This window comes from Panthera onca, chromosome C2, assembly GCF_046562875.1.
Source record: "Panthera onca isolate mPanOnc1 chromosome C2, mPanOnc1 haplotype 2, whole genome shotgun sequence".
Classification (NCBI taxonomy): Eukaryota; Metazoa; Chordata; class Mammalia; order Carnivora; family Felidae; genus Panthera; species Panthera onca.
The window spans coordinates 140,556,555-140,582,752 of NC_138347.1; the positions used below are offsets into that span (position 1 = coordinate 140,556,555).

General features: G+C 41.5%; 1 protein-coding gene and 1 long non-coding RNA gene across 19 annotated transcripts in view; one reads left to right on the plus strand and one right to left on the minus strand.

Annotated features, from left to right (window-relative positions):
- The window catches only part of LOC144612794 (uncharacterized), a 114,765-nt gene extending 108,932 nt beyond the window's left edge, over window positions 1-5,833 (plus strand). The window contains exon 4 of the long non-coding RNA XR_013549892.1: window positions 5,748-5,833. This is a non-coding gene — a long non-coding RNA (uncharacterized LOC144612794). The remainder of the gene's footprint in view (window positions 1-5,747) is intronic.
- The window catches only part of THRB (thyroid hormone receptor beta), a 384,269-nt gene continuing 361,862 nt past the window's right edge, over window positions 3,792-26,198 (minus strand). For all 18 annotated transcript variants that reach the window (XM_060638542.3, XM_078432406.2, XM_060638544.3 and 15 more), the window contains 3 exons: window positions 22,747-22,893; window positions 15,287-15,545; window positions 3,792-7,927 (listed from right to left, as the gene is read on the minus strand). In XM_060638542.3, coding sequence (XP_060494525.1) covers window positions 7,686-7,927; window positions 15,287-15,545; window positions 22,747-22,893 — 648 coding nt within the window. In that variant the 3' untranslated portion in view covers window positions 3,792-7,685. The remainder of the gene's footprint in view (window positions 7,928-15,286; window positions 15,546-22,746; window positions 22,894-26,198) is intronic.

Sequence of the window (26,198 nt, forward strand, 5' to 3'; positions counted from 1 at the left end):
AAGTTAAAAGAAAATAGAGGATATTATCAGTCTGTCTTGAAACTGAAGAAGAGTATTCATTGCAACTTCATCTGAGTGACGTTCTATATGAAAAAAATTAAAAATTCCATTGGCTTCTATAAAATTTTCAGCTAGATATTTATTTTAAAAGTTTATTTATTTATTTTGATAGAAAGTGTGTGTACTTGTGCGCATCCACGAGCAGGGGAGGGGCAGAAGGAGAGGGAGAGAGAGAATTCCAAGCAGGCTCCATGCTCAGCACAGAGTCTGATGTGGGGCTCAATTGCACAACCGTGAGATCATGATCTGAGCTGAAATCAAGAGTTGGTTGCTGAACTGACTGAGCTCTCCGGGTGCCCCTCAGCTAGATATTTATACAGAAGAAAATTTGCCCTTGAAATGAGCCACCTGTAAAACAAACAAACAAACAAAAAAAACCAACAACAACTGATAGAGTGTAATGAGAAGAGCAGTCTCTACACGTTTTTCAACCTCTGTAAGAAAATAGAGCCAAGTAGACAATTTATGCGCCAGTTCGTATTAAATTAAAAGCGTCTATACACACAAGTTCATGATATAGTGAAATACAGCTTCAATTTGTTGGTTGAGCTTCATGAATTTTCTTTGGAACTTGAAAGGCTATGCTGTTTCTCCAGATAATCAGAACTCATTGGCTGGAGGCACCCGTGTCAGATCACTGACGATCCTCTAAGCTCCATTTATCTTTCCAGGGCCAGGATGACTTCTTCTACCCCATTCACCACCTGGTCTACCACCCTGGGCTCTGCCCAGCTGTTGGAGCGGACACTACTGTTCCCCACTTGGGGGATTGCTTTTGCTCCTCTAGCATGAGAGACCACAGGACCTGCTCTGTGGCCAGGCATATACAGTGCAGAAGGAGAGGGGTGTCAGTGCCAATTTTGATAATGGGCGATGAGTACCAGTAGATCATTTCTTATTTCCCCACTCTCAGATGAACTGTCCTGAGATCCCGTAGTTCATCTGCCCCCTTAGAAACTAGTCTTGCACGACTGAGTATTCTGTTGTGCTTGGTGTGGCCAGCGCAGCAATGCGCCCGTGTATTTACTCTCTTCCCTACCCTGCCTCATGCTTTTTCTTCTCCACTCTTGTTTCCTGGGGGGCTACGATCTCTAATAGAACTGTAGCACATAAACTCTGCTTTCTGGGGAACTAGCTAACACAGCTTTCTTAATATAAAATTCAGGCAATGCCATTTTACCAACAGACTTCACTTACTCATCTGTATATGGTGTAAATGGATTCTGCCCTTCGAGACATAGAACATTTTTTGTTAGGTAGCCCATGTATTTTCAGAGATACACACTCAAAGGATATCTGTAACACTTGACATTTCAGTAGTTTTACTGACTTTTGCTTTGGTTCGAATAACATTTAATGAGTCAGATCTTGTGTACATGAACCCAATGACAATTCCACTTATTTACAAAGCTATCATGCCCCAAGAAGCTAAATATGAAACCAGAATGATCTGTCATCTTGAGGTAGGGAAGCAAACTAACGTCGTACTCTGTCTTCTCTTCTTTCTGGATTATTAGAATGCTCCAGGTTTTTGACATGACACCAGCTCCATAGCCCAAATCAAACTATTAGATATCACATTAATATCACTATTAGATATCACATTAGCTTTGCCTGTGTAAAGGGGTTAAGAGCTGAACCTAGCTGGAATATATATGTAAAGAACTCCCCAAAAGAAAAGGAATAAAGTAATTTTTGGGGGGAGGGAAATGTGTTCACTAGGGTGGAGTTGAAAGGTACATAATGTAGAAAAGAGAGAAATATAAGAGGTATACAGTCATTTGAATAGAGCCGGTGGGACTCAGGAAATGGTACTCTGAACTGATCTAGCCCAGGGAAATAATAAATGCTTGCTCCATCTTACCTGGACTGGCCTCCTTCATGAGCCAGCTAGGATATAATCAGACACTTTGTTTGGAAACTATTTATTTGGTTTATGTCCTGGCCAAATTGTGCTGAGCTTCCTCTGTGTTAAGGAGACTCCATTGTCCTACTGAAAATGGATGTACTTTAAGTCTTAACTATTGGTGTGAACATTTTGCTGCTTTTGCTTCCTTGCTGTTCCTTCCCACTTTTTATAGTAGCAAGACAGAATTTTCTTTGAGGCATCATCCTTGACCCAGCTGTCAGTCCAAAGTGTAGACAGGACTGATTATCTTTTCCCCCACCCACTTCCAGGATTTTAGAGGACAAAGCTAATTAGCATATATGTCCTCCTGAGCACAGTGATTGGCTCAGGAACGGCATTTGATTGGATTTGGGACAATGAGGGTCAGGCTCAGGATTTTTACTGGAACTGCTGGGAAAAGAAACACTATTTCTGTTGGTTTGAAGATTTATGGCTAATCTTGGAGGTAATGCAGGCCACCGTAAGATAAAAGTCTGTGTGAGCAGGAAATCTACATGGGGGATATTTCTATAGAGGAAAATCTACACAGAGATATGAAAAGGGGTATCTCCTGACAATACTGATTGAGCACTCAGATCCAGCCATGCCTGAAGCCTGAAGTTTTCAGATACAGTAAATAAATTCCATTTATGCTTAAGTCAGTTTGATTTAGCTTTTTGTTACTCATCATAGAAATAGTCCTAATTAACATGTGTTCAGAGTAATGGGGAGAGAGACCTATGTTGATAGCTGAGATTAGTATAATTCCATTAATAATATTTTGGAACATTTTGAGGTAAGATGAATATAGTCCTTGAGCTGCAAAAATTTATTTCTTCCCTCCTTACAGCATCTTTGTGGCCCCTTCAGAAAAGGCACTCCCCCATCTTCTCCCTCCTACCTCCATGCCCTCCTCCCAAGGAAATCTGTTTTTTCTAGTAGGTGTTTATGAAGTAAATGCCCTTATATCCCTGTTTTCCTCCCTTTGGAAGCAGCTGAGGTGAGAAGAGCAGGCAACCCTGTGTCTATTTAGAAAATAATATTTAAAGAAAGAGACAGGCACGTATATCGTTGTAAGCTTTTTCTTTTTTTCTTTTTTAGAATTGAAGCTTATGAGTTTATCTATGCCCACTATATTCATAATTACAATTTAATATCTGCATACAAAAGCTATGTAAAAATTCATTTTTCCCAAATATACAAATTTTCTTTTTGGATAGTTTAAAACATTTTGATCACAGATTTTAACAGAGTTTTAGGCTGAAAAAAATATTACCAACCTAGCAATATCACTTAACACTGTTTGCAAAACACATTATCTTCCAATGACTGTAAATCTTTTCCTATTCTGTAGCATTTTTCTGATTCTCAGGGCATGAAAACATTATGGGGGGGGGGGCAGGAAATGTGTTTTCTCTGGAGAAAGCATAGAGAAATAACTTGGCCGTGTAACCAAATGAAAAATGCCAAGTTAATTAGGAAGAACCAAAATAAAGGAGTAATGTCAGTTCATTTATGCCCTTACATCTTTTATATCAATAATACCTGTGTAATTAAATAAAGTGTCTTTTGTCTTACATTGTGCTCCGTAATTTACATGAGTATTGTCTGCATCCTGAGGAGGACAGATTTATATTTGATTGTCTTGTGCATATGGTGGGTCAGCTTTAACTGTGCAACAGAAAGCCACAAACAGCGTTTTACCTGCACGATATTGCTCTTGAAGGCGGCATTAATTAATGTGGAAACACACTAGAAATGCACACTTTTTGCGTTTGCAAACATTTATACAGCACAGTAAAAATTCTGTGATAAGGCCAAACCTTTTTTCCCCCTAGTCTGGTTTTTTTTTTGTGTGTGTGTTTTTAATGTTTTTTTTTTTTTTTTTTTTTAAAGATTAAAGTAAAATGTTTCAATTGTAAAAAATACACACCGGGCAAATCCTTACCTGGATAATAAATATCTACATCACAGTACAATAAAATTTCTTCTCTATAAAATTTAAATATGGATTATAGTCTATCACTATCAAAAGAAACACTATGCTAATATTTCCATATTATTAAAATAACAGGAAAAATTACAAGCTTATTTTAGAACCTGATGCCGTAGCTGTTGGAAAGGGCAAAGAGATTCAAATGTCTGTAAGCACTCTCCTTCTGGAGAATAACTGCGGCTTGGTTATTCACTTAAATTCCGTTTGTGAAAAAGGTTTAGCCTTACAAACGCTGGCTACATTTCAAAAACCATAAGACCGATTTCATAATTTATGACTCATGCATCAGAAGGTCAATATGACACGAATAGGTTAGAGTTCCATAGAAGAAAAGTGTATCACTGACAATGACATGCTTTGAGGGTGCTCAGCAGTTCCATGGAGGCTGAGTCTGTTGGGGGCTTAGTGTGGTGGAGGGGCCAAGACTTAGGCACCTGTCCACAGAAGAGCAATTGAGAATGGCGTTGCTGGAGCAGAGCCGAGCCTGGCGGTCCACTCCGATGACTGACGACCGCACTGCCAACGGAAGAGGTGTCGTGTAGGGCACGGGTGAAGGGGGGTATCACTGGGCTGAGGCATCAACACGGCAAGCACGTCATTGAGGACCGAGGCTCATTTGACTAGAAAAAGCTCTGAGGCAGCACGTAGTGTGTTCAGCAGAATCATAAAGAAGAAAAGATCTTATTTTTTTTTTTTTTCACTATTTCTGGAAATACTGCACATCTAAATTGAAGAGTAAAGTACACTTGAGGATTACAAACACACACACACGACCACCCACCCACACACACACCCCACACCACTCATCCCCCCGAAATTAAATGATTCATAAATAAGAATCCCAGTTATACAGATGTGTTCTCCTTCACTGGGATGTCTCCCCTCCGTGAGGGGTTTCAATCAGGTTCACACTTGATTTGAAAGCCCGGACAATATAAGAAAAAATGTTTAAAAAAAAATCCAGAGTAAATCCCTCCTGATTGAGTTTTATGAGATGGAGTCTTGAGATGCACTAAGTACCTCAACCAGTTACAGAAGAAATGAATCATTTTGACCCCAGGGTCATGATCCTTAGAGTCCTTACAGCCTTTCCCTTCAAACTGAAGTACTTTAAGGAGCGTCCTGCTCAACACAAAGTATTCAGCCTTCAACAAGAGTTTCAGATCAGTAGTTTGCCTTTTTAAGGCAATCATTTTAGGAACTGAGGATCAAACATAAATTTACTTGGAGCTAGCTGGATTACTGTAGATACACTGTCCCATTTGGCCAACGCCCAGCCATGGTTAATCCCCAAAGCATTCAGATTTAGCCTTAGATCTGGCTCTGTACTTGTATTTGAGTCTGGGTGTATCTCATATACTTCAGAATCTCTGTCAAACAAATTGAGGAAGCTGTCCCCAGAGGGCTTGATGCCCAAGGGGTCTGTGAACCCTCCAGTACCCTTCCTATTTGCCTTCCTCCCATTCCCTTCTGAGAGAAAACTTGCCCCTCACCACAGAGCTTCTCAGAGTTACCCTGGAGCATAGAAGGTGATTCAGCAGTGTTTCAAAGAGTACTTCTCCAAGGAGAGTCAACAGAGGGAGCTGAATTGCTAACAAAGCAAGGGCTTCGGGAGACTGGCTAGCGACTGGCTTAGAGAAAACAAAACAAAACAAAACAAAACAAAACAGTCTGTAGATAAAGACAAACTTTATCCTCCCCTACTTCCTTTCTTTGCTTAGCTAGTTCCATAGTGATAGTCTTGTTTCCTCTTCCTGGGAAGCCAGTAGCTTTCACACATTAAACATATATTTTTCCTTCCAGATTATTCCCAGTCACACTAAGGTTTTTCAGTGCTGCTCCTCTCCTTTTTCCAAGGCCATCCGGCTTTTCTCTACATACTTGATGAGTAGTATGTCAAATTTGTATTTTGACTCAATACCAAATATGCATTCCCTAACTGTTAAAGGGCCATAATTTCTAATAAAGCTAAAAATTTGAATTATGAAAGAAACCATCAAAAAGGAATAGATTTTTCCCCTCAGAAATCAGTACACTAGTAAGGATGGGAAGGATTTTAAAGTTCATGACTTTCTCTCAGCTGAGAAAACCAAGACCCAAGGTTACAAAACCACCAGTTTGACAGAGCACAAACTAGAACTCAGGTGTCCTGACTTCTGGGCAAGTTAAAAAAGAATTAGTCCACTTGGTTTTCACAGTGACTTGCATTCCTTTGTTTTTTTAGGTAAATCTCACTGATATGGCTTATTTTCCCCAATATTTCCAGGATAAGGCAGTTCAAGGCAGGTGAAGGAATAGTTTGTGTCTACTATGCCAGTGAAGAACAAGATACATTCAGTTGCCTGGGTACATTCTTTGCCCATTTTTTGGAGTTGAAATGATCAGGGATCACCATGGGTTTTCTGGGCACAACCTACTCCAGCATTTGTCATCAGGGAGGAGGGCTAGGTAGGGAAGGTGAGTGAGGTTCGTGTATGTGGGCTGCAGGTATTTTCTATGAGATATCTGTCAGGGCAATGCTGTAAGAGAGGCAGAGTGGGTCGGTGTCCAGACCAGGCTTTGATCAGTGATAGTCAAGCCTGAGAGAGGGAAAAGGGGACTTGGAAACATTTGTGTGTAGAGCAAAGAGCTTGAGGATCTAAGACCAAAAGGAACCATCAGTACACGAAGAGACTCTCAGAACACTGCACTTCCTTCAACTCAGAATGTACGACACTAATCTTGCCTCAGAATTCCTCCAGAACAAGGCTCAAAATTCAGCTTGTTATCTCTCCTTGATTAGAAGATTTAATCCGTAGGGAAATCTGTTGTCAGCTCAGCAAAGATGCAATCAGGATTAAATAACTTCAGGAGTTTGGGAGATGACAGATCAGATGTCATTGAAAAGTGACAACACTCTGTAAATAGGTTTGATTTCTGTGGAAATTTTCTCTGAGCCTAAACTGTAAAGAAGCCTTCCTTACTATGAGGTAAGACTATGTGAATTTTTGGAAACTGTTGAGTCACTGACATTAGTTAAGTAAAGTTTTCTAATTTCTTTGGGCTCACTGAGGAAAATCGTTTCCCTTGTTGGCCTCAGTCAGTCAAATACCTGCATATCTTTGAGTCACACCCTTGTATAACTTGAATTAAATCATAGGATTATAAAAATTATAGTGAAAGGACAGCTGATTTTTCAGGAACAAATATTCCTATACATTCCAGGTTATGCTGCCAGGAGAGAATGAAGGGTGAGGAAAACAGCGTGCTCTTGAATAGATAAAAATAAGTTCAGATCTTTCCCTAGAAAGCTGAAAGCCACATCTAACCAAAGTTGGTCTGTGCCGTGCTAATTTGAGCCCTGCAAAAATCAGGGCTGGATCAAGATGACCATATTATCTTGGTTTTAAGGCTTCATTAGTCTTCTGCCACGCCATTTTGCTTGCTTGAGTCTCTGACCAGGGACAGATGGGAGCTGGTGATGGCTTGGTGCTGGTGAATTAATGATTGTCCCCACCCCACCTCCACAACTGTAAAACCTTCAAAGCATTCACATCAAAGGACTGGAGAACAAAATGCAATAGTTACAAGTACCCGCATTCAAGGGGCAATTTCATCCATGTCTATGCTAAGGACTACCTCCCTTTACCCCCAGTCTCTCCCAACACAAAGAAACAAAGGAACAAACAAAAAAGAGCTAGGCAATGGAATGAAATGACACCCAGTAGTGCTGTAGGAATTATGAGAATGAAGTCAGTCAGTCTAATCCTCGAACACTTCCAAGAACAATGGGGGAAAGAGTTCCGTGGGGCATTCCACCTTCATGTGCAGGAAGCGGCTGGCATGGCAGGCTCCAATCATCCTCAGGTCTGTCACCTTCATCAGGAGCTTTGGCCAAAAGTGTGTCACATGATGTTTTCGGTAATTGATATAGTGTTCAAAGGCCAGCAGGAAACTATCTTGGTATTTTTCTATTCTTTCAACACAGGCGAGCCCTGGGCGGTCTGAGGGGAAGCAAGAAGATGGATGTTAATTCAGAAATGGAAAGGAGAAGGTTTGCTTTGTCCATTTCAAGCCCTTTAGTGTGAGGGGGACAGATCTGGGGACCTATCAACTCCTCGGAATGAGCATGGATATAACATGAACTCTGGGGCATTAAGAACCAATGGTACCAGGGAAGTGTCATAATTTACATAAAAGGAGTCGATGCTTTGTTCAGATAAATATCTCTGGGTTAGCCACATCACCTCCTTGGTTGGAAATGGCTATGCCTCCCTCATAGGAGAAGCCTCACCTACAGAGTTGAAATATTGTGCATAATAAGGGAAAGATTTTGAGTTTCCACTGACTTCCTGGCAGAGAGGGGAAGACAAACATGGACATGCAGAGAAGGGGAGATGTGAGAAGAGATTGGAAACATTGCAGGAGGCCTGAATGCCAAAGGAAGAGTATCAGATAATAAATTCTCATGAAGACAAAGAAGTACAATCTCCAATTTTAGTTGTTTACCTCCTGTAATGAAGCACTCCTTCCCTTCTCTAATACAGTTAATAAAACTGCTACCTGTAGCAGCCTTGTGTTGGGGTGTTTTGGGAAAGAAGCTAGCATTGCCCCATGCGGAGTAAGGAAGAATTACATTGGGAAGTTGGAGCTAGAGGAGACCATGACCATGTAATGACCAAGAAATCTTCCCAAGTCTTGGGAGGACTGCTGGCCTTCCATAATATGTGGGGAAGGGACTCAAGGCAATTTCACACAAAAGATAAAGGGATGTCATGAGAAGGCTAGATGACTGGGGAACATCCAGGCTACAAACACTTAGGTTACAAAAGTGGGTACAGAGGGAATGTACCTTAACATACTAAAGGCCATGTATGACAAGCCCACAGCTAACATCATATTCAACAGTGAAAGGCTTAAAGCTTTTCCTCTAAGATCAGGAACAAGCAAGGATTCCCACCCTCACCTCTATATTCCACATGGTATTGGAAGTTCTAGTCAGAACAAGTAAGCAAGAAAAAGAGATAAAAGGCATCCAAACTGGAAAGGAAAAAGTAAAACTGTCGCTATTTGCAGATGACATGATATTATATAGAGAAAACCAAGACTTCACCAAAAAACTGTTAGAATTATAAATAAATTCAGTAAAGTTGCAGGATACAAGATCAATACACAAAAATCTGTTTTCTTTCTATAAGCTAATAATGAATTATCAGGAAGAGAAATGAAGGAACACAATCCCATTTACAATAGCGTCAAAAAGAATGAAATACATAGCAATAAAGTTAACCAGGGAAGTAAAATACCTATACTGTGAATACTGTAAGACATTGATAAAAGAAATGGAAGGAGACACAAATAAATGGAAAGATATTCTGTATGCATGGATTGGAATAATTAATATTGTTAAAATGTCCATACTACCCAAAGCTGTCTATAGATTCAGTGCAATCCCTATCAAAATTTCAATGACATTTTTCAATTCCTATTTCACAGAAATAGGACAAACAATCCTAAAATTTGTATGGAGACACAAAAGACCCAGAAAAACCAAAGCATTGTTGAGAAAAAAGAACAAAGCTGGAGGCATCATGCTGTCTGATTTCAAACTATATTACAAAGCTATAGTAATCAAAACAGTATGGTATTGGTATAAAAACAGACACAAAGTTCAATGGAATGGAATAGATAGCCCAGAAATACACTCATTAATATATGGCCAACTAATTTATGACAAAGGAACCAAGAATACACAGTGAAGAAAGCATAGTCTTTTTAGTAAGTGAGTAAGAAGTAAGTAAGAAGAGTAGATAGCCATAAGCAAAAGAATGAAACTAGACTCCTATCTTACACCGTATACAAAAGTTAACTCAAAACAGAATAAAGACTTGAATGTAAGACCTAAAATGATAAAATTCCTGGAGGAAAACATAGATGGTAAGCTGCTTTACATTAGTCTTGGTGATGATTTTTTTGGATCTGACTCCAACAGCAAAGGCAACAAAAGCAAAAATAAAGTGGGACTACATCAAATGAAAAACCTGCAGAGCAAAGGAAACCATCAAAAAAATGAAAAGGAACCTATGGAATGGGAGAAAGTATTTTCAAACCATATATATGATAAGGGGTTAATATCCAAAATATAAAAAGAACCCCTACAACTCAATAGCAAAAAAAACCCACAATTGATTAAAAACTGGGCAGAGGATCTGAAGAGACATTTTTCTGAAGAAGACATACAGATGGCCAACAGGCAAATCTAAAGTTGTTCAAGATCACTAATCATCAGGGAAATGCAAATCAAAATTTCAATGAGATATCACTTCACACCTGTTAGAATAGCCATTTATCAAAAAGACGAGAGATAACAAATGTGCACTGTTGCTAAGAAAGCAAATTTGTGCAGCCAGTCTGGACAACAGTATGGAGTTTCCTCAAAAAAAAAAAAAAAAAAAAAATTAAAAATAGAATTACCATATGATCCAGTAATTCCACTACTGGGTATTTATCCAAAGAAAACAAAGCACGAACTTGGAAAGATATATGTACCTCATGTTCATTGTAGCATTATTTACAATAGCCAAGATATGGAAAGAACCTAAGTGTCCATTGGTGGACAAATGGATATAAAAGATGTGATATAGATATAGATATAGGTATAGACATAGATATAGCTATAGCTATATCTATCTATCTATCTATCTATCTATCTATCTATCTATCTATATCTCACATCTAATGGAATACTATTCAGCCATAAAAAATGAATGAAATCTTGCCATTTGCAACAACATTGATGGACCCTGAGGACATTATGCTAAGGGAAGTAAGTTAGAGAAAGACAAATACCGTATCATCTTATATGTGAAGTCTAAAAACAAACAAACAAACAAAACCAAGCTCGGAGAAACAGCACAGATTGGAGGTTGCCAGAGGGTGTGGGCTGGGCTGGGCTTAATGGGTGAAGGGAGTCTAAACGTACAAACTTCTAGTTATAAGTCATGGAAGTGTAATGTACAGTATGATGACTATAGTTAATGATACTCTATTGCATACTTAAAAGTTGCTTAGAGAGTAGATCTTAAAAGTCCTAATCACAGGAGAGGGGTGCCTGAATAGTTCAGTCAGTTGAGTGTCCAACTATTGACTTTGGCTCAGGTCATGATCTCACAGTTCATGGGATCGAGCCCCATGTTGGGCCCTGTGCTGTTGGTATGGAGCCTACTTGCTATTCTTTCTCTTCCTCTATCTCTGCCCCTTTCCTGCTCACACACACTCCCTCTCTCTCAAAATAAATAAATAATCTTAAAAAAAACTATTAAAAAAAAAGCCTTCCACAGTAGAAAAAATTTTGTAACCATATATGGGGACAGATGTTATCCAGACTTATTGTGATCATTTGGCAATGTATACAAAGATCAAATCATTCTGTTGTACATCTGAAACTAGTACAATGTTGTATGTCAATTATAACTCAATAAAAAATGTTAAAAAATAATTTATAAACCAGGATGGATTCCTCATATAGCTCCAGGGAGCCCTACCGCCCTGCTGCCCAGTTCTTTCCAGTTTTCTCTTTGTGGCTCCGATCGAGTAAGTTCACACTTTAAGTGTCCAGTTATTGAAGTATTTGTATTAGTAAAAATCAAAACAGGATTCTGCTTAATCTGAAAGGAAGGCTCAGCACTAGTGTCTCAATCCACTTCTGTGTTTAAACAAAATACATGGGCTTTTGGAATCCCCTATTTGGCTTGAAATGCAATTTGTGCATTTTTATTTTGTGTCTTTTGTATTTGATGATGCTGCTTTGTGGATCTCCTCAATCCCTCTCTCTCTCTCTCTCTCACCCCTGTCTTCTCTCTTTCTTTGAGTATGCCAGAAGAATTCTCCACAGGATCCTTTACCTTTTGATCCAAGTAGAAAAGCAACATAATACTGCTCTGGATGTACTCCGTCAAAGGGAAAAAAATAACCCGGGTTTTGTGGCCTTAAAATTCTGTCCTTTGATAAGAGATAAAGATAAGGTGGTCATGTAATTGACACAGAGAAAATGAATGGACATTTTGATCATGTTCAAGTGGTATTAAGCATGTTTTTGAAGGAATATTTTAAAGGTCAAAGAGTGTCTTTAACTCTTTAAGACAGAATTTCTCAAAGCTGTGTCCTTGGGATCATGTCCATTTGAGCTCTCCGCTCATCACTGCAGGACCAAAGAACTTAGTGGTAGCAGCTCCTGGAGAAGGCTTTGTGGAAAAGCCCTAAGATACTGTGTCATTGTAATGCCAGACAAAACAATGGGGCTTAGAAGACAATACTGAGGACGGCTGGAGCCGTGGAGCACAGATATGTAGCTATCATTTGCCAACTGGAAAGTGTCTTGTAATATTTTTCTGGTGTTGGCAGTATTAATGAAAAGTTCCCAGGCCATTAGGGTGGAGAAGATTTTTAAAAGGTTTTTAAGTATGTCACGTGGCTCTCCAGCAGTGACAGCATCATCAGAATCAGAGGATGGGGAAGAATCGCCCAGTTAAGTGTTTGACAGGGTTTGGTATCACAATTTTTGCCTTCTCAAATACTCCCTTTATTTACTTTACTGAGATTATTTGTTTAACAATCTGTTAAAATTAACTCACTACAGGGGAAACATATTATTCAGTAAATAAAAATCCATTTGCCGTACTTAGAAGATAGCCGTAAAAACAGAGTGTGTGACAGAAACCTTTATTAAACTTATTTATTAATTATTTTTGTAATGTTTATTTATTTTTGAGAGAGACAGAGCATGAGCAGGGGAGGGGCAGAGAGAGAGGGAGACACAGAATCCGAAGCAGGCTCCAGGTTTTGAGCTGTCAGTGGAGGTGCCCCACCTTTATTAAACTTTAGCTAAAGATTCTTGCCGAAGACTGAGATCCGCTCTGTTATACAGGGAGGTCAGTAAGTGTTAGGCATTCGGGATAGACTGGCACCAAAATGAATCTCTCTCCTTGCCTTATTTAGAAGGAGATATAACTAGAAAGAAAACTGTAAAAGAAATAGCTTTCTCACTATGTGGCTCAATGTTATTTAAAATTCTTTGTACCACTACAATTTCACTAACAATTACCTTGAATCCCCCTCCAGAATATAATTCCCACTTATTTAGTTCAATTTCCTTATTTTAAGGGACACTGAAACCCGAAGGAAAGGGGTTACCCATTTTCTTTCTTTAAAAAAATTTTTTTTGTTGATTTATTTTGAGAGAGAGAGGGAGAGAGAGAGAGAGAGAGAGAGAGAGAGGGAGCATCTGCGAGCAAGTGGGGGAGGGAAAGAGAGAGAGGGAGAGAGAAAGAATCCCAAGCAGGCTCTGAACTGTCAGTATGGAGCTCAGTGTGGGGCTCGACTCACAAACCTCGAGATCATGAGTCAAAATCAAGAGTCGGATGCTTAACTGACTGAGACACCCAGGTGCCCCATCCATTTTATTTCTTTAGGACAAAGGGCCTGGGCTTCTCACTGGCTGTTGACTAGAGACTTCCCTCAGCTCCGAGAGGCCACAAGCAGGTCCCTGTCATGTGAGCTTTCCCAGCATGGCAGCTTACTTCATCTAGGCAGCAAGGAGAGTCTCTAGGGCAAGCCTGTTAGCCAGAGGGAATCTTTTATAACATAATGTAACCGAATTGCATGGGGGTGACAGTGAATTCATTGTATTCTGTTGAAGCAAGTCACAGGTTCTGTGCACACTCAGTGGGAGGGGATTGTACAAGGGTGTAAACATCAGAAGGTGGGGGTCATGGGGGGCACCCTAGAGCTTGTCCACCACAGCATACAGCAGGGTTCGTTATGCTATTCTTTTCTTGTTTTTTTTTTTTTTTAAATGTTTATTTATTTATTTGAGAGAGAGAGAGGCAGAGAGAGAAGGAGACAGAGAATCCCAAGAGGGGCTTGGGAATCCTGATGCGGGGCCTCACAATGAACTGTGAGGTCATGACTGGAGCCAAAGTCAAGAGTTGGATGCTTAACCTACTGGCTTAAGCCACCCAGGTGCCCCCATTATGCTATTATATACTTATGTTTATGTTTGAGATTTTCCATAATAAAAAGATTTTTTTAAAAAAAGTCTGCCATACCTAAATTTTCTTGTAGCAAATAAATTTCAAGATAAGCTTCAAAAAAGAAAAAAGGAATTCTACTGAGTTAACTAGGAAGCATGGACTCTATAAAGGGTTCTCATGGTACTTGTGACTGATAATTTACCCATCTATTTAGTCATTTATCCCATAAACATTTTTCAAATTCTACTGAACACTGGCCTAATTGTAATTAGACATATTTCTGTCTTCAAGAAATAAACAGTCCAGAGGGAGATATGGATAAGTTAAGCTGACAGCTGTCGTGCAGTGACCCTCAGCTTAACTGAGGATGCTCTGAAAATGCACAGGGTGCCTCTGAAACTACCTTCTATTTAAAGACTAGCTTCCTTTGAAGAGTTTGCTGTATTTTGCATTTCTTATTTATTATGACATGATCTCTGAAGAAAAAAAAAAGTCTCAGCATTATCATCTACTCTTTGTGGAAGGAGTCTGAGGCCTTGATCATGAGCTCTAGGCAGGTTAGAGCTGGTTGTAGATTCTTTGCTGTTCCTCCCATCTAGAGGTGGGCTCTTGACTCTGGACTGGTGCTGGGCCTTGTTTGGACCAACAGAATGCGGCAGAAGTGATGCTATATGACTTAAACCTGGGACTTAAGACGTCTGCAGTTTCTGCTTTCGTGTGCTTGGAGCTCTCCTTGGAATCCTCTAGCCATGTAGGAGTTCAGCTAGCCTGCCAGTGGAGAGGATGCATGGAGGCCTACAGCTGTGTTTGATGTCTCAGCCCCAACCTCTGCCATCTTGGATGCTTTAAGCCACTAAATTTTTGGGTAATATGCTATATAGCAATAAACTTAAGCTGTAGCTAAGCCATAAACAAATTTTCCTCAACCAGAACTTAATACAGAATGGTGTAGTCACTCATACCCATACCCTGTGTAATAAACCAGAAGGAGGCAGAGTTGGCCAACTACCATAGGTCAGGCGGGGTAGTGTCTGTTGAAGGTGGATCATCTCATAGAGTCTTTAAAAGGACTCATTCGGGTCCTTCTACTACGCTGGGAGATTGCAGGAAGCATCAGATACCTGACACCCTCCTTCAGTTCCCAGTTCATTGGCAAATCCCTAATTGCTGAAAGAGAATAAGCTATGATTTTGCAGCTAAAGCAGCGGTGGGGACGGGGGGGGGGGGGGGGGGGGGGCGGGGGATGGACTGGAAACTCATCAAGTGATTTGAATTAGCACCAGATAAGCAAAAGCTCTTTTGTTGCCCAATAATGAGTCTGGGAGTACTCACCTGAAGACATCAGGAGGACAGCCTGAAGGAGAGCTACTTCTGTGTCATCCAGGTTGAAAGAAGACAGTGACATGCCCAGGTCAAAGATGGCGTCCGACACCACCCCAAGACCCCCATTCTTCAGCTGGCCCCGCGTCACTGCCATTTCCCCATTCAAGGTTAAAGTCTCACTTTCTGGGTCATATCGCACAGCAGCGCGAAGGGACATGATCTCCATGCAGCAGCCTTTAAGGAGGATTATCTGGTCTTCACATGGCAGCTGAAAAAAACCAGCCCACGTCAGCAAGAACAAGTGCACAAATGTCAGTAAGGAATAACATGCAGTATTTTAATAGCAACAGGGACAACATCCTGCGATCAATGTCGCTCCTGCACTCTTTGAGGCTATGGCTTTTCCCTTCCTACTTGGCTGCAGACTTTCAACAACCATTCTTCACACTCCAAATTGGTCACCAACTTTAACCTCAGTAGTTTGCATTTCTTTTGTGATGGATATAGATCTCTAACTGGGATTACGGTCATGTGTGAGATTGTGCTCATAATCCCTTACTCTGGAGGTTTGTATCCTAACACCAACTGATAACTGCTTGAGAACACGGTTTATGTTAAACTTACCTAATTTTCTCATAGTTCTAACAAGCCAACAGCAGACTCTACTCTTTAGCTGGATTTGATTTTTGAAGCAAGTTTGCTCCTTGTAGGTCTCTCAAAAGGCACAAAAGGAAAAGGTTGCTTATAGATGCATGTTACCCCTGAGGCCCAGAGATGTAAAAGCTTTGCCCAATTTCTTACTTGACACATCCCCAAAGGCAAGGGAATTAAAAGCAAAAATGAACTAATGGGACCTCATGAAGATAAAAAGCTTCTGCACAGCAAAGGAAGCAACCAACAAAACTAAAAGGCAACCGACGGAATGGGAAAAGATATTTGCAAATGACATATCAGACAAAGGGCTAGTATCCAAAATCTATAAAGATCTCACCAAACTCCACACCCGAAAAACAAGTAACCCAGTGAAGAAATGGGCAGAAGACATGAATAGACACTTCTCTAAAGAAGACCTCCGGATGGCCAACAGGCACATGAAAAGATGCTCAGTGTCGCTCCTCATCAGGGAAATACAAATCAAAACCACACTCAGATATCACCTCACGCCAGTCAGAGTGGCCAAAAGGAACAAATCAGGAGACTATAGATGCTGGAGAGGATGTGGAGAAACGGGAACCCTCTTGCACTGTTGGTGGGAATGCAAACTGGTGCAGCCACTCTGGAAAACAGTGTGGAGGTTCCTCAAAAAATTAAAAATAGACCTACCCTATGACCCAGCAATAGCACTGCTAGGAATTTACCCAAGGGATACAGGAGTATTGATGCATAGGGGCACTTGTACCCCAATGTTTATAGCAGCACTCTCAACAATAGCCAAATTATGGAAAGAGCCTAAATGTCCATCAACTGATGAATGGGTAAAGAAATTGTGGTTTATATACACAATGGAGTACTATGTGGCAATGGGAAAGAATGAAATATGGCCCTTTGTAGCAACATGGAAGGAACTGGATAGTGTTACGCTAAGTGAAATAAGCCATACAGAGAAAGACAGATACCATATGGTTTCACTCTTATGTGGATCCTGAGAAACTTAACAGAAACCCATGGGGGAGGGGAAGGAAAAAAAAAAAAGAGGTTAGAGTGGAAGAGAGCCCAAGCATAAGAGACTCTTAAAAACTGAAAACAAACTGAGGGTTGATGGGGGGTGGGAGGGAGGGGAGGGTGGGTGATGGGTATTGAGGAGGGCACCTTTTGGGATGAGCACTGGGTGTTGTATGGAAACCAATTTGACAATAAACTTCATATATTGAAAAAAAAAAAAAGTTTTGCCCAAAGTCACCCAGTGAATTAGGGGTAGAGGTGGAACTAGAATTCAGACCTCATGGCTCCCGGGGTTGTATTCTCAGTACCTCAGGCACTGGAGTTACTCCACACACTGGAGTTCCCTGCCAGTTCTGTAATCTCATTTTAAGCATATTTGGTTGTCTTGTTAATTAGGATTTGTGATGATGTGATAGCATTTATAACAAACTTAAAAAGAAAAAGAACTTTGTTAGCAAAATAACAAAAAATCAGAATTTTACTTTCTGGCAGGAGAGAATGTTGAATTAAAAGCCACCATCAAAGTAGCTTGAAAGGCTGTTAGTTAATGGATATTTTTGATGCACTGGGCATCATGCTAAGATTTACAGGTGTCATCTTATTTAATCGTCACAGCAATACCGTGAAGTGAATATTCTAATTTCAATTTCATTCATAAAAGTGGAAATCCAGGCACCGAGAGGTTGAGTAACATGCGAAGGGGTCACATGAGTATTTTGTGGGTGAGGCTAGGGCTTGAAGCTAGATCTTTCAGAATCCAGTGCAAAGAAAGAAGAGAACACACTCTTTCGAAATACTTGGGATATGACTAAGCTACCATAAGCAATGAATGTGTAAATCACACATAATTTTTATCTTTTCATTAAATCAGGTACAAACTCTTTTGGGGCAATACTCTTGGCAACACTTGACTAGTTCAATTTAGGTTGTTACATAAAACTGAAGGCAATACTACTGAATTATATTTAAAATGTTGGGCATTTCATATTTTTCGCTAAGTCAGCCTAGCCACCTTACCATTTAACTTCAAATTACTTAGCTTTTTCTACAGAATAAAAGTCATTTCATATTTGGTTCTGGAATATATATACATGGGAATTCTCTCCTTCCACTCATTAAAAAAAAATGACTGTGATTTACTTTTATTTAAGTTCTAATTTGTATTCCTGGCCCAAGATCATGGTAGGCAATGGGAAACCCTGAGCTTGGATAGATCCTCCACCAGTAAGATGGAGAATTGGTCCAAGTGGGCACAGGCTGGCTTTAATGCCCACGGGAAATGTCAGCTTCATCAGGGTCACCTGAGGGCTTGTTAAATACATTGCTGGTTCCACCCTCCGAGTTTCTGCATTCTCCAAGCTCCCAGAGGATGCTCATGCTGCTGGTTCAGGGACCCCGCTCTTGAGAACCACTGGCATAGAATGGCAAAGAGAAATTGCTGATCAGATCAAACCATTTATTTTTTTAATCTGCCATAAAGAATGAAAACTTGGGCAGGCCGCGTCTTTGTAGCCAAGTCTGAATCCAGATGAAGTAGATTTCTTTTTATAACTTCCTGTTAATTGGTTCAGATTTAAATAAAAGTTGAATAAGTATTTGTTAAGAATCAACCAACGGTTTAGAAACTAGGCCAGATGCCTTTTCCTTTTAGAAACGTCTGTAGGTTGGGCGCCTGGGTGGCTGAGTCTGTTAAGTGTCCGACTCTTGAATTTGGCTTAGGTCATGATCTCAGGGTCGTGAGATCGAGAGCCCTGTGTTGGGCTCTATGCTGGGCGTGGAGTCTGCTTAAGATTCTGTCTGTCTGTCTGTCTGCCTCTGTCCCTTCCCTGCTTGTGCTCTTGCATGCTCTCTCTCTCTCTCAAAAAAAAGAAGGGTTCGTAGGATGATGGTAAGATTTGTTTCAACATGTGGGCAAATAACCTCAGTCACCTGCCCCAATACTTTCATTGAGAGGCAGCTGCAAGAGGGCATGGCAGGCAGAGTTGCAGGGGCATTCCCACAGACTCTCTGTCACCTTAGGAAAGCAGCACTCGGGCTGATTGCAAAGATGTCCGTGCCCTGCATCCCAGAAGTAATTCTTTTCTTTTTTATGTTTATTTATTTATTTAGAGAGAGAGAAAGATTGTGAGTAGGGGAGGGGCAGAGAGAGAGGAGAGAAAATCCCAAGCAGGCTCCATATTGTCAACTCAGAGCCCAGTGCCGGGCTTGATTCCACGAACGCTGAGATCATGACCTGGGCCAAAATCAAGAGTCGGATGTTTAACAGACTTAGCCACGCAGGACCCTCAGAAATGATTCTTAATGTGTGTTTTGGCAGCTTTGTCAGCAATGATTTTAGATCTTTTGAAGCCCTGGGTGTCCACCAACCTTGCTGGTGGATTGGCACGGATCTTAGCACAGAATTACTGTGCGCACAATTTGAACAGCACATGCACCAAAACGCCTCTGGCAGGAAAGCTCTGGCTCTCCAGACCACCTGGGATCTCCAGCCCACTCCACAGGAAGCTAACGGGCCCACACAGTTCATTTCCTTCTTTGGGGTTCTAAAGAGAATGAGAAAGGGCTAAAAGTCCTCAGGAGGCCACCAACACCAGAAACAGATGTGTGTCGGCTGTTAAAGTAGCCCCTCCCCACCTTTTTTTTTTTTTTTTTTGCAATTTGGAGACTACAAAAATCAGGGTTGGAGGAGAGATGGAATCATGACTTTGAGGCAGGATTAAGCTTCTGAGGGAACTCGGAGAAGCTTGCCACAGCTGTGCTTGAAAAGTTCCATGTGGACCCCTCACTCTTGCCATGGACACAAGTGTTTGTTACTAGTGGTGGAGATGGCTTCTTTCCCTTCTTCTTTCACTGAAATCTCTCTCCATGGTTGGTGTATGTCCGTTTTACATTTTTCTAAGAAACATTTTTGGTGGGTATTCAAAAGGGAACATGTGACTAACAAGCTAGTTCGAGTTGTAGGGGTAGTATACTCAATAGGGTTTTTCTTCACACACCAAGGGTGGGGGACAAAGGACACAGCCCAGAGAGAGAGAGGACCAAGAAAGGAAAACGAACTCAACCCCATGAACAAAAAAGAAAGATGACGCGCAGAGTCAGAGGAAACCAGCAGCCTTGGAACAGCTCTACACCCTTCTTGAGAGCAATTTGGCAACACATATCACAAGCCTTAAAAGGTGTATATACCCTACTGCTTAGACTCTACTTCTAAGATTTGCCCTTAGGAAACAGTGCAGTGAGCGGGGCATAGGCACCGGGATGCTTATTGTAGAATGTTTATATCAGTGAAGAATGGGAAATGAGCTGAAGATCAGTCAAAACAGGTGACCTAAATTCTGTAGATCTCTTCTTTAGTTTGTGGTCATTAAAACTTCGTCTGTGAGAAAACACTCAAATGATGTGTTCTGTGGCTGAGGGTAAAACGTTTGGTTTAACAGGGTGATGGCAACATTTCTTTCTTTCTTTTTTTTTTTTCTTTTTTCTTTTTTTTAATGTTTATTTATTTTTGAGAGAGACACAGAGTGCGAGCAGGGGAGGGGCAGAGAGAGAGGGAGACAGAATCGGAAGCAGGCTCCAGGCTCTGAGCTGTGAGCACACAGCCCGATGCGGGGCTTGAACTTATGAACTGTGAGATCATGACCTGAGCTGAAGTTGGACGCTTACCCGACTGAGCCACCCAGGTGCCCCTATAACGTTCTGTTTCTTTATTTCAGTGTTAATTACATGGGTGTGTTGAGTATGTGAAAATTCATTGGGCTGCACCTTTATATGTGCCTTTTACTCTTTAACAAAAAGTAAAAACATAGTTTCATAAGTAGGAAATACAATAAGGTAGATAAATATGTTCCATACTTCATATATATGTGGGTACATGTGCACACACACACACACACACACAAACACACATATAACTGAAAAAAGACTCAAATAGGCTCCAGAATGTCAGCAGCTTATCTTTAAGTGGTGTTATTATGAATCAATGTCTTGAATATGTTATTGTTAATAACCTTCCAAACTTTAATAAGTAATTTTTTAAAAAGATGGTCAGAGACATGGAAAGCCATACCAATACAGACACAAGTCAAAATCCCTTCTCTAGGACTCACCAGCTCCTCTGAGTATGAATAGCTCCCACTGCAGGGCTACCAGCCAGCATGTCAGGTACCCTGGCCCCATCACAGTGGGGGGATAAAGGGGAGGGAGAAGAGGGAGGCACGCACTCTTCCTCAGCTAAGTCTGGGGATCAGATACCTGCCTCCTGAAGCCCACTGCTCTGTCCTTCTAGATATGGCTCTTGTGGAGGCTCAAAATAGGCAATGAGAAGCATCCGCATCAGTGTCTGAGGTCTCCAGCTGGGCTCCCACTATTGCAAACTCAAAGGCACAAATGAGCTGGAAGCCAAGGCATGATGGAATCATTCCAGGCGAGGAGACGGCTTCTTTCTAGGTGAGGCTAGATTCACTTATCACTTGGGTAGCTTACCCTAGAGGCTCACAGCAGTATGTGGACTTCTCTATTTGATATCTCTCTGGGTCCCCTTGGAGGTGGGAAGAGCAATAGATTGGCACCTGATGGGGGTTTTCAAAGGGCAAAATTTTCCACTTGATTTAAAAAAGGAAGGCTAGGGGCGCCTGGGTGGCGCAGTCAGTTGGGCGTCTGACTTCAGCCAGGTCACGATCTCGCGGTCTGTGAGTTCGAGCCCCGCGTCAGGCTCTGGGCTGATGGCTCGGAGCCTGGAGCCTGTTTCCGATTCTGTGTCTCCCTCTCTCTCTGCCCCTCCCCCATTCATGCTCTGTCTCTCTCTGTCCCAAAAATAAATAAAAAACGTTGAAAAAAAAATTTAAAAAAAAAAAAAAAAAAAAAAGGAAGGCTAGAGACAGGATGGTAATGTGATAGAGGAAGTAGCAGCAGCATTAACAGCTAAAATTTATGGATATGCTTAGGACCAGGCACTATCCAAATACTTTATATATGTGATCCCATTTAAACCTTGCCACAGCTCTGAGAGGTAAATACTATTATGATTCCCATTTTAAAGATGAGATAAGCAAGAGTTGAAGACACCAAATAACTTATGTAGGATTCTCGCCCATTCAGCTGACTGCAGGTCCCATGCCCCCAGGTACCACATAGTAAGCCTCTGCTAAAGATGAGGTGCGCAAAAGGGAGAGCCTATGAGCTCTGTTGGGTGTGCTCTTCAGGGTGCCCTGAACATGGGGCAAGAAAGGGCGAGATTATAGGAAAAGGGAGGAGACTTAAGGAGTTATTAAGATCCTTGCTCTGTGAGGGAGCTCCTTATTGTTGAGGAGGAAACAACCACACGACTGTTTTTGCTGTGATGTGTAATGGAAAGCATATCGACTTCGACTCAAGCCATCGCTGTTTGCATAACTTCATGTCATCTCTTTGATCTTAGTTTTCCCCAATCACAAAATGGGCTTAATTAAAGCTACCCTGCAAATCGGTTACAAGGTTTGGATGTAATGTGGGCAGACTTGGGCATGGTAACTGGGACATCATAGGTGCTGAATGAATAGAAGTTATTGCTGTCCTATTTCCCTATGCCTGGAGTCAGTGGAAGGAGAGAATCTTCAGCCTCATGTGGACAAGCTAATGAATGATGACTGAATAGAGAAGGTAGGGAAATAAAAAATGAAACAGAGTGCATTTTCATTTTGTACTGACATTGCTTTCACGTGACCTAAGTCCCTACTAATTAATATTAAATTTTAAATAATACTCAGTATTCCTGGAAATTGATGGAACTATAACGAAAAATAATGCAGAAGGAAAAACAGTTTCCTCACCTCACAAAACATAGGCAACTTTTTGGCAAAATCCACCACTCTGGTAATTGCTGGTGTGATGATTTTTGTAAAATGGCTGAAGGCTTCCAAGTCAACCTTTCCACCTTCTGGGGCATTTACTATTGGTGCTTGTCCAATATCTTCTGGCTAGGGAGGAGAAACAAGAAAGATTTAAATGAAAAACCTGGAGGATCTTGACTTATCATAGTTCTCGTGTGGCAGAAAATCTCTTCTGAGTTGACATACTATACAATTTCTAGTTTTCACTTTGCTTATTAACAAACTATGCAGTTTCACATGGTTCAGTTCTCTGAGCAAAGATCTAGGTGTTGGCCATTGCTTTGATAGCCGCCAGTGATAATGTTGACAGGAATGTTGCCGCAGAAATAAAGAGAGAGAAAACAAGTGAGAGAAGAAGGGAGCCAGAGAGAAACAACAGGAATTTGGGTTCTGCTTCTGAATGTGCAAAGGATGCCGGGTGACATATGTGCTTGGGGCTCTGGGGTAGCATTTTCAGAGCACTGAACATTCTGGCGTGTGTAGACCGTGATGAATGGGATGGGATGAGATGGGATGTCCTGGCGAGTAGCACCCTGTGGATTCATTCTTGCTTTTGACCCAGCTGCTGGGGCTCAAAGTTCCTGTCTGCTCTACAGACTCCAGTAGGAGGAGGTCTCAGTGGGCTGAGGGGAAAGACCTCTAAGTCACCTACAGGAACTGAATTGTGTAAACTTGGCAAACTTTTGGGCAGAGTGGGTCATTTGCCAGTGTTTAGTGTCTCTGGAGCACTTCTGTGTCATTGACTTGCCCAAGAACAATCCATAGCCTTGCTACTCAAAGGGTGGTGTGGCAGGTTGGGTGCCACCTGGACACTTGTTAGAAACCCCCCCTCCCCAGACCTAATGGTGCAGAATCAGCGTTTTAGCAAGCCTCCCAGGTGGTTGTGCTTGTGTTAGCCACCCAGTTGTCCATTGGCACCCCCTAGCTCCTTAGCAGGGCGCTCAAAGACCATCACGGTCTCATGTATCTGCTCTTGTCACCTGTGTTTCCTGCTAGTAATAGTCCTCTCTGTTGTCTTTTCTTGTTGTGATAATCGTGACCACTATTTATCTGTGGCCAAGCAAGCCAGCCCCTTTGAGGGAGCGCATTATCTCAAGCAGTCCTTACACAATCCTGATTGGCAGATAAGCAAACAAAGGGCTCAAGGAGGTTAAGAACAATCCCCTGAGGCCAGGACTGGGATATCGGTCACCCAGACTCCACACAGCAATCTGCCAGGAGCCCCACATCTACCCCCTACTTTGAAGTTTTAATAACCTGTACACTTTTGACACCAGGGGGCAAAATTCTACTCCTCTTAATATTCCCCTTACTAGCCTCTCCCACTGCCTTCCTGGAAGTTGTGAAGGTCATCAAAGGGATTAGAGATTCACGCCTACCCCACGACCATCTCTGTCTAGAGCCACAGTGAACAGACTAGAACCAGTCACCCAAGGTTGGGAGGTGTGAGACAGTGGGCAGAGGTGGGCAGGAGGAACGGGCACTATGAGTGAGTCAAGCAAAGCTGAATCCCTCACTTGCAGAGTGGTGGGGGCACATCACTTGTGACAAGACTGTGGCCTACCTACCGCCGTGGTCCCCAAACATCCCTGTATCAGAATCATTGGGTTGGGCTCCTGTGTCCAGAGTTTCTGATGCAGTAGATCAGGGGTAGAGTCTGGGAATAACCTGAATTTCTAGCAACTTCCTGGAGCAATGGTGCTGGTCTGGGACCACACTTTGAGAACCACCGGGCTGGCAGTAACTGCATCCAGCTCAGAGTAATCCAGTTACCATTTTCTTTTCACACGTCCCCAGTCATTGCTCACATCTAATTTTTAGCACAAAGAAAAGCAAAGGATGATTCTTTTACTGACTTGTTTCCAGGGCACAAGGGTCAACAGGAGCAGCCCAGGCCCTCCAGGGGTGTGGTAGGAGCTGTGGTTACAGCCTAGGGAAGGATTTTAAAATTTATTACATAGCAAATTCTGGCAGCATTGACCCTTTTTGGGTTATCCAGTAGGTTCTCTGTTTATTTTATTTTACTTTTTTGGGAGGAGGGTGGTTTGCTTTGCAGGCAGCAAGTGGGTGGGAAAGGGACCTAGTCTGTCATGTTATCACAGTCAGTGATGATGTTTTGGGGCAACTGTTGGCATGGGGAACCCATGGAAGGTTACTGTTCTGCTGGCTTTCTGGATGCAGACAGAATTGATGGAATAACCACACGTACAGCTTCTCTCTCTCTTTCTCTCTCTCTGTGTTTCTCACATAGACTGAGCTAAGGGAGAAGGCACATTTGGGCACTGCTGTTCCTCGTATTCTTCACCTCGTCGGTCTTTATAATTTCTCCCACCCCAGAAATGAGGCTCATCTCACCTGCTTTGTCTGTCTTATGACTCTGTCATGAAGATCAACTGATAAGAGGTACATGGTCACACATGAAAAAAGAAAGGGCGTTTTATACACATACACACACATAGGGTGAAGTTTTTTAGAAGTAACAATAAAAATATGTTAATATTTTTATAGTTTGGCCTGGTTGATTCCAAATGTCTTGTCATTGAACATGATAGATCTAATCTGATTTTATTGAATGGCATTCAGTGTCCTTTGAAAGGTGTGAGTCAATACTGATGTTAAAAATTTCCATTTAATCTGTGAGTTCACGGGGTATTTGAATCATGCCTGTGATACCTCTAAAGGTTTGAAAAAAGGGGGGAAATTATACAAGGAAATACAGCAATTTTAATTAAAACCACCTCACAAGCTTTTCTGTTGAAAAATAAATATCAGGGTAGGAAAAAAAATGTATTTTTAAGTCTTTGAGTATTTAATGGAAAATACAATTGCTAGAAGTAAAATCATATACAAAGTAAAAGCTTTTTATTATTATCAAGGGTTATCCCCATAATGGATCTTGGATACCGGAAAATATACATGGATAGATGGATAGATAAGTAGACAGACAGACAGACATAGTCTATGAATTGACCTGAGTTCACCCATCAGGTATGAAAAATTAAGGTTGAGCCATGTAAATTTGTCTGTGACATCCCTAAAGGTTTTTCACCCATATGGACAACAGATCATTTGCTGCAATATTTGGGAGATGTTAAAAACAGGAGTACAAATATTTGACATCAGCTGTATCTAATCAGATATGTTAATATAGCTGGTAGCCTTGTAATCCATGACGTGAGTTATATTTGCTCACAAGCACACACGTGTCTGTACTGAGAGCAAACTGAGGTACTGATGATAAGCCTCGGGCTGCAGCTTCACCAGCGTAGGCTGTGGGCAAAGCCTGGTTTTTGCCCGTGTGGCACACACTGCCTTAGCTTGCTCATAGGGTTGTTGCCAGTTCACCTTCTGACTGTCTTCCTCCTCGCCTGCCCTCATGGACCTCTTGTGCC